The 14,475-nt window shown below is 41.3% G+C and overlaps 1 protein-coding gene across 1 annotated transcript in view; it reads right to left on the bottom strand.

Moving 5' to 3' along the window:
* The window catches only part of MCM6 (minichromosome maintenance complex component 6), a 33,285-nt gene extending 24,203 nt beyond the window's left edge, over nucleotides 1–9,082 (bottom strand). The window contains exons 1-6 of the mRNA XM_025856736.2: nucleotides 8,869–9,082; nucleotides 4,931–5,077; nucleotides 3,003–3,113; nucleotides 1,057–1,306; nucleotides 472–637; nucleotides 50–195 (exon numbers count right to left, since the gene is read on the bottom strand). Coding sequence (XP_025712521.1) covers nucleotides 50–195; nucleotides 472–637; nucleotides 1,057–1,306; nucleotides 3,003–3,113; nucleotides 4,931–5,077; nucleotides 8,869–8,975 — 927 coding nt within the window. The 5' untranslated portion in view covers nucleotides 8,976–9,082. The remainder of the gene's footprint in view (nucleotides 1–49; nucleotides 196–471; nucleotides 638–1,056; nucleotides 1,307–3,002; nucleotides 3,114–4,930; nucleotides 5,078–8,868) is intronic.
* Between the last annotated feature and the right edge of the window lie 5,393 nt (nucleotides 9,083–14,475).

Here is a 14,475-nt window from a genome sequence, read left to right as displayed (position 1 = left end):
AGCCCCAGGGGAGGTCTTTCTCAACCTTTTCCATTCTATTAAGACTCACCCTTGGGTTGGTGGGTGCAACACAGCATGCAAGAAAGACCAGCCTGTATGAAAGATCCCTAACACCAAGAGCCCGGAGTCCTCGAATGCCTTCCGTCTCATATCCATCAACACCACTTACACGGGAATTAGTTTCTGCACGTGCTCCTGAAAGAATGAATGACAGTTTCACAGCTCAAATATCAAAGGTGCTGAGAATCAAAATTGCTTAAATAAACAAAACCGATAAATCCAAAGATTTCATTTAGGCCTTGAAATTTTTCAGGACTGTACTGTGTGATGCAAAATCAATTTGTCTCTATTCTTATCATATTTCCTTCGTCGCCTTGATGGATAGCCAAAAATAAGGAAGATTCAAGAAGCTGAATGTTCCTTAGTTTCAGGTAATGAGAATTTGTTAGATTTGAGCCAAAGATTACTGACCTGGTATGCTAAGCTTAGAGACATCAGGCACAACAATTAGAGTCCCTGTAAAGTCGCACTTGTCACCAGCTTGAGCTGATTCCACAGCTTCAGCTCTCAAGATCACTTCTAAACTTCGGGGGATACTCCCTCGAGGAAGCTCAGCTTGAGTCTCTTGAATACGAACCTGTTAACAATGGCCAAGAAGAAGAGATTATCTTTCAAATGCCATATAATCTAAATTAATGCCACAAATATCAACATATTCCAAATTCTTACCATTTGCAGACTTTTGACATTTGCCAAAATTCATCATAAAAATTCTCTACCCTAATACTCCTTGCAATTTGGTAAGAAATAACATCTACTTAAAAACTTCACCTTTAGGGGGCACCTGGGTGGCTCAGTTAGTTAAGTGTCTGCATTCAGCTCAGGTCATGATCCCAGGGTCCTGGGATGGAGTCCCACGTCGGGCTCCCTGCTCAGTGGGGAGTCTGCTTTTCCCTCGCCTTCTCCCTCTGTGTGCGTGCTCGTGCTCTCTCTCAAATAGTGCCTAAAGGTGAGTTATTAGCATAAACTGAATCTGAACGCAACAGAAGATAATACCTTTTGAAAATCAACAAATCTTGATTTATTTGTATCCAGCAAGAATCTCCTTCTGTTGGCACAAACTGGATTTCGGCAGATGTTCGGCTGTGTGTATTTGAACTGCTGTTCTACATCCTTGATCACTGTCTGACAGTCCAAGCACAGGAATGTTCCACTCACAAGCTCTGGGTGAACGGGATGAGTCCGTACCACCTGCCCACTGATGCGAGTGAGCAAACCAATTCTGGATGATGTGAGTTCTCGAATTCTGTTTAAAGATAGATGTCTCATTAGTAAATATTCATTTCCAAACTAAGAAATGTTTCTTTTTTTTTTTTAAAGATTTTATTTCTTTATTTGACAAAGAGATAGAGAGCACAAGTAAGCAGAGCAGCAGGCAGAGGGAGAGGGAGAAGCAGGCCTCCTGCTGAGCAGGGAGCCCAATGTGGGGCTCAATCCCAGGACCCTGGGATCATGATCTGAGCCGAAAGACACTTAACTGACTGAGCCACCCAAGCGCCCCGAAATGTTTCCATTTTAATGATAGGGTATTCAAGGGGCGCCTGGGTGGCTCAGTTGGTTGAGCGACTGCCTTCAGCTCAGGTCATGATCCTGGAGTCTCGGGATCGAGTCCCGCATCGGGCTCCCTGCTGTCAGCGGGGAGTCTGCTTCTCCCTCTGACTCTCCCCCCTCTCATGCTCCCTCTATCTCATTCTCTCTCTCAAATAAATAAAATCTTAAAAAAAAAAAATGATAGGGTATTCAAGGATAAATTTATGTTAAACAAACAAAAACACAAAAAAACAAGAGAAGGAATTCTTTGGACTTCTCCAAGAATGATTTAGTTAATGTGCCCATTCCTAAATTAGACAGTGTATATGCATTCACAGCAAAAAAAATCAGTATGGGGCGCCTGGGTGGCTCAGTTGGTTAAGCGGCTGCCTTCGGCTCAGGTCATGATCCTGGAGTCCCGGGATCGAGTCCCGCATCGGGCTCCCTGCTCGGCAGGGAGTCTGCTTCTCCCTCTGACCCTCTTCCCTCTTGTACTCTCTGTCTCTCATTCTTTCTCTCCAATAAAAAAAAATAAAAAAAAAATCAGTATGAAAACTAAATAAAGGACACCAAAGAAATGAAATTACAACTATAAAACAGATGATCCCATTTTATTTTATATGCAAATGTTCTCTGCTTACCTACAATTTCTAAATAATCATGTATTAGTTTCACAATAAAGTTATCATAGGAAAAAAATGGTATACTCAGAAGTTCAGAAACACTTCCTTTACCTCACAAACTCATTTTTATATTAAATAACTTGTTAATTTTACAAGTAATTTCAGTAGTTTCAGTTTTCAAAATATCACTTCAAATTCTTGCAGTAAATTTATTCTTTAAATAACTGCTAACAGGAAAAAATGTTTTAAAGTTATGCCATTTAAGCTATGACAAAAATTTCCAAAGATTCATGATTTTCTGTGACTGTTCTCAGTTTTCATATTTTCTCACTTGACTGATTTTTCCCCAGATGTCCCCTGAAAGGCGTCCTGAAATATGACAATCCCCAGAAATGGCTTGATTTATCTTACTTCCTATTTCATCTCCCTAGAAAAATGTATTTCTCCAAAACCAAACTTTCTAGATAACTAAGCCTAACTCTTTACACATATAAGACTAAACCTACGGGCGCCTGGGTGGCTCAGTTGATTAAGCATCTGCCTGCAGCTCAGATCATGATCCTGGGGTCCTGGGATCAAGCCCTGTGTTGCTCCCTGCTCTGCAGGGAGTCTGCTTCTTCCTCCCCCTCTGCCCCTCCTCCCTCCTTGTGCTCTCTCTCTTACTCGTGCTCTCTCAAGTAAATAGATAAAATCTTAAAAACAAAAAACAACTAAACCTCCTGAGTTTTTTAATCATTAATTGATGGCTATACTGTTTGGTGAATTCCTGTTCTTCCAAAGGTTTCTTACTTGTGTCTGGTAGGTAGGTCTTGGAATGCAACATAAAAATCCTTGGCAAGAGGAATCTCTTTTCGGTCTTTGACGAAGGTTTTCAAGGCCCGACATAGGTAAGGGTAAACTCTGAAAAGCAAACGAACAAAAATCACACGTCCTCTTCAAGAGGCCTACTAAGGCCTTTCATACTTAAAACAGCTGAAACTAAGCAATTTCATCTGGCTACAATCAAGCCTTAAAATTTAACTATGCAGGACACTTATATTGTCTAGTCTAGGTTTATGAGCCTCTTCCAATCCTCTCCTATCCACCACAAACAGATCTAAGACAAAAGAAACACAAAAGGTAAAATGCTATACCCAAATATCCACTATCTTTAAATTAGCACTTAGCACTGACACTGTAGGCTACTCCTCTGTCCAAGATGAATCTACCTGAACAATCTTGGTGGTTTACAATCCAGCAAGACAGTCTCTCATTTGATGTCAAGACCTGGTATATTTTTCTAGGTATAATTCTTGATTGATAAGAAATGGATGAGGGGAGAAGTTTGTGTACTGACATGAGAGCAAACTGGCAGAAACATACCACTTGACTGGTTAGACTGAAGTGTCTTGATACAAGTTCCCAGTAGTTGTTACAGCGTGGTTTGTTTTAAGCAGTGGGATCTGGAAGTCCTCTGAACAACGAGCTACCTTCAGGAGACAGAACTGCTACATGGCCTGGGCATGAGGTATGGGTATAGGTGTTTCTACCACCAGCCTGGATTTTCTATCTCCCTCACTTGTCAATACAACTTTTCCTGCTGTGTATTCTCACAATAAACTCTGCTGCTTATCCGTGCAACAGTTCCCAATGATCAGAAACACTGAAACAAGTCATCCATCTCCCAGCCCACCATGTAAAGGAACAGGGTTGTCTCTCCTTAGTTCTGGGTCTTCATTTCTCTTTCACAACTGTCCACAATGTTTATTTTAACCTGGTTTTATTTATACAGATTGTCACATTAATTGTTTATTTATATTATGTTATGTATGTTTATATGTTATTTATTAATTTATTAATCCAAATGCTGACAAAGATTTGTTTAAAGAGATGTTTCTTTTTTTTTAATTTTTTATTGTTATGTTAATCACCATATATTACATCATTAGTTTTTAAAGAGATGTTTCTTATTTTATACAGCAATTAAAAATAAAATGAAAGACTAAATTATTAATGTCTAGTTTCTGCCCAAAAGAAATACCATTCAGCTATTAAAATGTTTTCAAGGGATTTTATACTATATGGAAAATTATGTTATACTGTTAAGTGAAAGGGCAGGCGACTATATCTACAGTATGACCTCAATAGTTAAATAATACCCAGAAATAAAACAAAATGTGCCAGAAGATCCTTGGGAAACTCCACATTTGCAGACCTGCTAATGATGGTTATCTATGGATGGTGAGAATATATATGTAATCCCACTATCCACAGATATGTATGTATTCCGTCTACTTATCTCTACTTTCTACCTTTCCTACAACATACACATTACTTTCATAGAATCAGAAAAAATTAAACTTTAGGGACAATGTCATACTTTAAAGACACCCTGATCAAGAATAGGATCCACACACTTTCTCAAACACCTACTCCTGGGGGCAAGGGAAAGGATCAAAGAATGACACAGCAATAGCACTGAATGCCTGAAATATAGTAAGCGATCCTCTGAAAATGGGAAAGCTACATAGAAGGCATAGGTTTTCAACATTCGCATGTGAAAAATAATTCGGCTCCACAAAGGCCTAAATTAGTTCAACTAAAATGACCACTGGCTCTATCAAAGGGCCTCTGTAACAGCTGGCTTCTGCCTCACAAATGAACACTTGGCAGTTCAAGAAGATCTGGATTCACAGGCTCCATGCCTATTTAGAGTAAAGAAGATTAATACACCATACCTATAGAACTCTTCTTGAATTGTGGTAGAAAGTTGTTGGTTAAATTGCTCCAGGTCCACAAAACTCACAACCAACGTGTTTCTCTCGGGACGAATGAGCTCCTCTGCTAACTGTAAGTACTTAATTTCTCCATCACTGTTCTGGAACCTGCAGATACATGCAAGTCAGATTAAACTTAAGAATTAGGTAGTAAAAAGAAGAATCTAGATGCCTGATAATTCAGTGTATTGGTTAAAATTCATCAGCTGTAGGGTCAGACAGGCTCACTTTACTAACTGTGTAACTTGGGGCAAGTTACTTATCCCCCTTTTTTGAAAAAAAAAAAAATTAGGACATTCTCTCATAAGATTACTGTGAAGTTTAAATGAGGATGCCTGTAAAATGCTTTGCACAGAGCCCAGAACACAGAAAAACTAGGCCTTCAAATTTTAATCTGCATTTCTTAATTTAGTATTTTCTAATAAAAATGCCAACTAGGGGCGCCTGGGTTGCTCAGTCATTAAGCGTCTGCCTTCAGCTCAGGTCATGATCCCAGGGTCCTAGGATCAAGCCCCACATCAGGCTCCCTGCTAAAAGAGAAGCCTGCCTGCTTCTCCCTCTCCCACTCCCCCTGCTTGTGTTCCTGCTCTCACTCTCTCTCTCTCTAATAAATAAATAAAAAATATTTTAAAAATGCCAACTATTCTTTTATTATTGTTATGTATAATTAAGATTGGAAAATATTAAACCAAGAAATGCAGTTGAAATCCAAAGATTCAGTTTCTATAGGGAAAACAGACTAGTTGTTAATTTAAAAACAGAGATGAGGTGCTTCACTGTCCAAGTCCTCAGGAAAACAGAAACACCTATACACAAAACATAAAGGATTATCACAAATATTTTTGCTTTTTGTTCTTTTAACATAAAATGCAGATTCATTTTGAGGCAAAAATCAATTCCTTCTTCAAATACAGCATGCTCTGTTAAGATATATTACTGGACATCTACCTGCAAAGCATTATGCCAGAGATACTTGAAGCTAAAAATGACAGTGTTGTTCCTGCCCTAGGATTGACACTCTCATAGGAGACACTCCTATTAAAGAGAGGTAACAAGAGAATCTAAACGTCCATGACAAATGAGTAAAGAAAATGTATACAACACATACAAAGGAATACTACTCAGCTTTAAAAAGGAAAGTCAGCTATATGTGTCAACAAAGATTAACTCTGAGGACATTACATTAACTGAAATAAGCCAGGGGCACCTGGGTGGCTCAGTCGTTAAGCGTCTGCCTTTGGCTCAGGTCATGATCCCAGGGTCCTGGAATCGAGCCCTGCATCGGGCTCCCTGCTCGGCGGGAAGCCTGCTTCTCCCTCTCCCACTCCCCCTGCTTATGTTCCTGCTCTCACTATCTCTCTCTGTCAAATAAATAAATAAAATCTTAAAAAAAATAAAAATAAAAAATGAAATAAGCCAATCACAGCAATACAAATATTGCATGATCCTACCCATATGAGGTATCTAAAATAGTCAAATTAATACAATCAAAGTGGAATGAAGGCAGCTGGCTGGCTTAGTTGGTAGAGCATGCGACTCCTGATCTCAGGGTTAGGAGTTCAAGCCCCAGGTTGGGTGCTGAGCTTACATTAAATAGACAGACAGCAGAATGGTGGTTGCCAGAGGCTAGAGCAAGGTGGGAAATGTGGAGGTACTAATCAATAGGCATACGGTTTCAGCCAAGTGAGACTGAATAAGCTTTAAGAGATCTACTGTGTAACATTGCACTTATAGTCAATGATAATATATTGTACAGCTAAAAATTTGTTAAGAGGGTAGTCTCATGTTGTGTTCTTTCCACAATAAAATCAAGGAAAAGGGGTGCCTGGGTGGCTCAGTCATTAAGTGTCTGCCTTCGGCTCAGGTCATGATCCCTGGGTCCTGGGATTGAGTCCCCATCGGGCTCCCTGCTCAGTGGGAAGCCTGCTTCTCTCTCTCCCACTCCCTCTGCTTGTGTTCCCTCTCTCACAGTCTCTCTCTCTCTGTCAAATAAATAAAATCTTTAAAGTAAATAAACAAATAAATAAAATCAAGGGGGAAAAAAAAGAGGTAAAAGAAATGTGTTGGGGGACTATAAACTAATTCTGCCCAACAAGAACATCTAGAAAGACTTCAAGAATTCAAAAGGTGACATTGGAATTCAGCCTTGAAAGACGTTCAGAATTTGAAAGAAAATAAAAACACCAAAAAAACCCCAGTGGTGGTTAGACTGACTGCAGATGTTGGCAAATAAGTGGCAATGTCAACAAAGGTACAGGAACAGGGAGGGTTGTAGAAAGGTATAGGAACAGGCTGGTTATGAAAAATGAAACTGGAAAGAGCTGTGAAGAATTTGGGACTTTATTCCATAAACAAGGGCAAATCAAAGTTGGAATTTTGATAGGAAGTTAACATCTCCCCCCAACTCCATAAAGTGATTATCTGTCTTATTTATCATTATCCCCAGCACCTAGCTGTATGGTAAACTGCAAGGTAATGAAGGCAATTATATTTTGTTAAAATTAAACATTCATTGAGGACTTATGCAATATGGTGTGGTGGCCAGGTGGGGTTAATGATGGGATTAGATGAAGTGGCTGACAGGTAGATATAAGTTACTCTACAGAGATAATGGAAAATGGCACCTTAGGAGCATAAAGGAAGAAAGGATTGGTGCTGCCTGAAAGGTTTATAGGGTTTCACAAAGGAGTTGTGAGTCTTTAACTGGCTTTGAAAGATGAAGAGCTGTTAGGCAGAGGTAGGGAATGTAAATTAAATCGTTTTAAATATATCAGAATTTCATAAGACAGAATTATTCACAGTAGTAAAAGTGTGGAAACAACCCAAAAGTCAGTGGATGAATGGACAAAAAGTGGTACACGCATACAGTTAAATACCAGTCAGCCTTAAAAGGAAATTGACACATGCTGTATACATGGATGAACCTTTATGATATTATGGTGGAATAAGCTAGTCACAAAAGGACAAACACTCTTTAAGTGTATGAGATAACTATATAGTGACATTCACAGTAAGGAGAAGGGTGGTTGCCAGGTGCTGGGGTGGGGTGGGGGATTGGGGTTACTGTTTAGTGGTTGCAGAGTGTCAGTTTGAGAACACCAAAAAGAGTTCTGGAGATGGATGATGGTGATAGTTGCTTAATAAGGTGCATGTATGTACATCATGCCATTCAACTCTCCACTTAAAAAAGTTAAATGCCAAGTTTTGTTACGTATGTTTTACAATAAACAAAAAAATTTCATAAGGCACTCCAAAGTCCATAGTCTTAGGGAAAGAAGTGATACATCTGCACTCTCTAAGAAAAGTAACTGGCGGCAGTGGCGGAAAGCCAGGCAGGGAGGTTACGAGAGGACAGGAGCTTGGAAGGCAAGGGAGGGAGTGTGCTCACTTTCAAGCTGGTCGGGGCTCTCCCTCCCCCCCCCCCCAGCATCCGTCTACGCGCAGGGTTCACTCTAGTACTTTTATCTCCATAGGCTCCAGGGGTTGCCCGGGCCCTCGGCGCCCCCAACACCAAGGGGCCTGGCTGTCCGGTCCAATCAGGACTCTGCAGGGATCCCCATTCGATCGTGCTACTTATCCTCCCCGAGCCTCAGTTTCCGTACAGGTTCCCAGGGCCGACGGGACCACCAGCCTTACAGGCGGTGAAGACTGAACGATGGGACCAAAGCGCTGCCCATAGAGTCTGAGGAAGGGCTCGCGGTGAATTTTAGTCCCCCGCGGCAGCCTGGCTAAGCCCCAAGTGGGGCGTGGGACGCTGTACAAGGCGCGTGACCCCTCCGTTCCCCAATACACGGCGGCCCCACGGCCCCGGGAGCTGTGAGTCGGCGGGCCTTGGGCGCCGGAAGCGGGGAGGGGCAGTTCGGGGAAGTTCCGCGAGGAAGGGGCGCCCGCCGACTTACTCCTCCAAGAAATCCAGGAACAGTTTCTGACACTTCTCTGCCACCTCGTCGCGGACTTCCAAGTGCTGGCTGCCGGCGCCCGGCTCCGCTGCGGCCGCGAGGTCCATGGCTGCCTGGCGCCGAGGGGTCGCAGCTGACACGCTCCGCAGCCACGAGTCGCTTCACCACCGACGCTACAGCTTTGCGCGCGCCGCCGCAGCCACTGCTCACCCCCTCCCCCCACCGGGATGGCCGGAACCAATCGTGGCGCAAGAGCTCGCGGATTTCGCGCCAAACCTGCCCAATGAGCGCGGCTTCTCCGTCCGCCCCGCCCACGGAGCCGGGATTTCGCGCCAAATGCAAAGAACTGGAGGAAGCCCGCGGGTTCTGCCTTTGCGCCTGCGTAGTGTGGCCATGCCGCCGGCAGTTTGGTTTCTGGAACAGGTTGAAAGGTTGGATATCGGTTCGGGTGGTTTTTCAAATGTTCTTCAAATCATTTCACTGATACTAATTGAGCAGTAGACATAAAGCTCTATGGAAAAGAGAAATGAGTAAGAATCAGACCTGCTTGAGCCGTGTAATTGGAGGAAATAAACTGTAAATCACCGGGTAAAGCTGTACAAGAGCCCAAAGAGATGTATAAATAGCACCAGGGAGGGGCGTTGGCAGAGTTAGTGTAGTTGGTGCTGACTGGGGAAAATCAGCGAAATGTTTGACATTGTTGATTAACTCCTCTCCTAAACGCAACTGTTGGTTTGCGTCCTCTTGATTTTCTTTACTCTCTTTCTGGCAGTCTTTACCCAACTTCGTTCCACTTGCCTTTTCTCCTATTTGGTCATTCTTGGTTAGCCTTTGTAGATGCCTCTTTTTCAGTGAGCCCCTTAAATGGTCTGGTCCCAGGGCCCTTTTTTCTCCTAAAGAAGCTCTGTTGGGCGACCCTCTTCATTCCTGTTGTTGCGGGATCGTTGAGCAAGCCTGGTCAAGAAGGAATTCTTGAGGGGTTTTAAAGTGCAGCTTAGCAAGTTTACTTAAGTAGCACGGGGCTAGGATCCGTCAGCAGAAAGAGCTGCACCTTTGCTGTTGAAACTGGTGGTTATATACTTAGTGTTCAAGGGGGAGGGGACGTGCAGGAAGTATTAGGTCATAAATATTTTCTTGGAATTTCTACTCATAAAACTACTTTCACAAGAGTTCTCTGGTGCTTATTCAGCTTGATACTATTGGTGAGATGTACAGGCAGTCATGAGACCCTTTAAGAATGTAGCAACCAGCACCTATTTGATCCTTATCAGAATTAGGCAGGCAATAGGTCAGCCTTCTGCGCTAAAGATGTACATTTTTCTGCTTCTGTCTCTCATCACCGTCGCTTCTGGGTGCCGATGACTTCCACCTTGTGTATCACCAACCAGTACTCTTTCTTGGGCTTCCAAGAGATTAAGAGAAGCCTGGACCACTTCCATTTCTTGAGGTTTCCACACATGAAAATATGTTTTTCTTAATGCCAAACAGGGTGACAAAAGTTACTGTAATTCCTTTAACACCCCCACGCATGTACAAATACACTCTTCACAAAATACAAGGTTTAACGAAAATGCTCACTGCTGATGTACTATCTGAGACTGTATATCTTACCTCATTTGAAGGGGATGGGAACACTTGTGCCCTGTATCCCTCAGCTGTTCACAACCTCCAGATTCTGGATATCACCACTTGTATGCATTTTAGGAACCTCAAACTCCATGTGCTACAGGACAGTCATAACCCTCATGCTACTAAGAATGGATCTAGGAGATAGCTAAGAGCAATTTGCTGACCCGATTTGGTCTCTTCCTCTCCAAAGGTCTCATCTTTCTTTCCCATTTTTCCTTTCTGCCCTCCTCTTTCTCTTCTATCCTCAGGGTCAATTTCTCAGAACTTTAGTCTCACATACAGAAGGAAAAAAGCAAGGAAAAAGAGTGCAGAGTTCCAGGCTAATTTGGAGCTACGCTCACTGAGAAAATTGGGATTTCCTCTTCTCAGCTCTCCACACCTCACAGGTCCTCCCTTCCTCTCTCAGACATGCACCTGTGGCCCAGAATAGTACATGACGTCTCCAAGTGAGAGTTGTGGGGATTCTTTCCATAGCAGCAGGAGGGTGTGAGTTATGAAACATCTCTCTGCTTTGTCCCAGAGAGTCATATGCCTGTGGGTATGTATAGGCCTGAGACTGCCATTCTTAGAAAGGCCTGCTTGCAAGGTTGGCCTTTGGCTGGCACTTGGGAACTTGATAGGTAAAAGTTCCCTACACTGATAAGACACTTTCCCTAAATGATAAGGATGGCTCACTGTGCCTAAAATGTTTGTGCAAACAATGTAGTTTATGCTGAATTTGTTCTAAGAGTCTGGAATCTTGATATGTGCTAGTTAGAGGGTGCCTATGTGACCAGACCCCAGTAAAAACTCTGGGCTACTCTAATGAGCTTCCCTAGTGAACAGTGTGACGTGTGTTGTCACGGTTAGATGCTGGGGAGGAATTAAATGTATTACCTATGACTCCATAAGAAGAGGACTCTGCTTGTGTTTGGTCTCCTTTGGACTATTCCATGTGCCTTTTCTCTTTGCTGATTTTATTTTCTATCCTTTTGCTGTAATAAATAAATGGTAGCTGGGAGTATGATTATATCCTGAGTCTGGTGAGCCCTCCTAGCAAATTATCAAAACTGAGGACCCCAAACATTATATATAAATAAAACCTTCTTATAAAGAGAATTTTAAACATATACAAATATAGACAGAATAGTATAATGAACTTCCATTATATAGCCCCAATAACTGTCAACCTGTGGCCATTCCTGGTCCAACAACACACTTCTCTGCTTTTCCTTCTCCACTGTTACTATTGTCTTTAAAAAAAAAAACCTATTTTAGAATGGTTTTAGATTTCCTAAAAGTTGTGCAAGATAGTACATCCATTCTCATATATTCTGTGCCTGTTTTTCCCTTTTGGTAACATCTTACTATAATACATTTGTCACAACTAAAGAATCAACTTTGGCACAGTACTATTAGCTAAACTCCATACTTTATTTGAATTTTGCTAGTTTCCCCCTAATGTCCTTTTTCTCTTCTCAGATTCCATCCAGGATACCACATTACATCGTACTGTCATGTCTCCTTAGTCTCCTCAGGTCTGTGACAGTTACTTAGGCTTCCCTTGGTTTTGATGACATAGACAGTTTTGAGGAATACTGCTCAGATATTTTGCAAAACATCCCTCAATTGGGATTTGTATGATACTTTTCTCATGATTAAACTGTAGTTACTGGTTTTGGAAGGAAGACCACAGAGGTAAAGTATAGTTCTTACCACTCCCTTACAATTTTGAAGCAAATCCTAAGTGTATCATTTCATATGTAGACATTTCAGAATGAATCTCTAGAGGATACAGACTATTGGAATGTTACTCAGTCATAAAAAAAGAATGAGATCTTGCCATTTGTGACATGAATGAACTCAAGAGAGTATTTATGCTAAGTGAAATAAGTCAAACAAAGACACATACCATATGGTTTCACTTACATATGGGATCTGAAAAACAAAACAAATGAACAAACAGAAACAGAATCATAAATACAGAGAACTGTTGATTGCCAGAGGGGAACAGGGTGGGGCATGGGTGAAATCAGTGAAGGGGATCAGGAAGTACAAACTTCCAGTTATAAATAAATTATGGAGATGAAACTACAGCATAGGAAATATAGTCAATGAGATTGTAATAACATGATGACAGAAGGTGACTGTGCTTATGGTGAGCACTGAGTATGTATAGAATTGTTGAGTCACTATGTTGTACACTTGAAACTAATATAACATTGTACATCAACTATATTTCAATAAAAAAGGGCTATTTTTCCAGAGACATATCTTTGGCTGGGAAGGAACCTTCCTTCAAACAGCTGTAGCAGTACAGATTAATGATGCTGATTCTTTTAAATCAAACTGTAATATTTTCCTGAATTACCAACACTTTATCTCACTTTGAATAAAACTACCAGGTTAAATTTTGATGTGATTTATTGTAGCTGGTGTGCAATATTCAGTAAGATATTTATCAAACATACTATGAGGTATTTTTTCCAAATATAGTCAATCCCCAACTTATAAAATATTAATATATCCTAACTCTTATTAACAGGATAAGAAAATTTTATGTTAGCTACTGACCAAATTAGTTTTTAGCAGTACTTGATGAAATGCCTTTTTAGTCATTTGCTTTTCTCTTTAGTTACCTACAGATGAGAAGTTTGATCATGATGTATATCAAAAGTAGGGGTGAGGGCAGTGGAAATGATGGCAGTTTTTACCTATTTTTATATGATACTTATTTAATTTTTCCCAAAAGCTAAAATATCAGAATTATACACACACACAGTTACTGAAAACATATTTAAAACTTTCATCATACTTCTCATTTCACAATTTATTTAAAACATACCTTACATTATATTATTATAACATTCAGATTTACTCTTGTTTTTACAGCTGTTATAAAAATGGATACATTAATCACATTGTATCCATATTATTTTAATATTGATTCAACAGCTTTTAATCATCACCTTTTCAAATTGTATTCCATATTTAGTCCCCCTAGGGGTTATTAGACCAGTTCTCTCTTTTTTTTAAGATTTTATTTATTTATTTGAGAGAGAGAGAGAGAGCACAAACGAGAGGACAGCAGAGGGAGAGGGACAAGCAGACTCCTTGCTGGGCAGGGAGCCGAACACAGGGCTGGATCCCAGGACCCTGGGATCATGACCTGAGCCGAAGTCAGATGCTTAACCAACCGACCCACCCAGGCTCCCCTAGACTATTTATTGAAACAAGTATTAACACATCTGTTTGAATTGAAAAACGAAGTTGGGTACCAACAAACAATAAGTATGATTAGGCTGATTTAAAATGAGGATGGGCTTTGCTTAGTGGGTTAAATGGTAGGCATTTTCCAGAATCATATTTTAAAAAGATTATAAAGTGAAAACACTTCATTAAAAAATGTATAAACAAAGGTGTGTTGAAGTTAACATTTTTTTTTCTTCTCAGTTTAGAAGAGAGAGATTTGGGCAGCAGAAACATGTTGAGAAATCCTCAGAAGAGATGACGGAGAAGCTTTGGAAGTAGATGCAGTCACCCGGGGATCATCTGAAGAAAGAGAAAAGGCAGATCCAAGCATGAAAGCTGGAGAAGACCAGCAGGGAAGGAGAGGCTGAGGAGGAAATGCCATGGGGGAGACTAAGAAAGAACAGCTAGAGAAAAAGGAGGAGAATCTCAAAAGTCAAAAGAGGGAATTCCAGAAACAATTCTAGTCAGTAGAGAGTGCTGCAGAGCAGTCCCAGAAGACAGCAACTGAACATGGTAGAAGGAGTTTCAGGGACATGGAAGGGGTGGAAGTCAGATTGCAGGGCGGTGAAGGGAGGCCAGGAAGCCGGCTGACAGGCAGCCATGCTTTACCAAGTCAGTCTGCAATGACAGAGTGGATTGTGAGGGACCTGCTCTGCTCTGCCCTGGGTTGAGAGACCCTTGACCCAAGCTTTGGTGCTTTTGAAACCATTAGCTGTTGGAGCAGGAGTGCAGGGAGAGAGAGCCAGC

The sequence above is a fragment of the Callorhinus ursinus genome, unplaced genomic scaffold (genome assembly GCF_003265705.2).
Source record: "Callorhinus ursinus isolate GAN/ISIS: 27379988/994484 unplaced genomic scaffold, GSC_fseal_2.0 scaffold2, whole genome shotgun sequence".
In the NCBI taxonomy this organism is placed as follows: domain Eukaryota; kingdom Metazoa; phylum Chordata; class Mammalia; order Carnivora; family Otariidae; genus Callorhinus; species Callorhinus ursinus.
The sequence above is the reverse complement of the archived record's forward strand: the minus strand, read 5'-3'. Positions and strand labels throughout refer to the sequence as shown.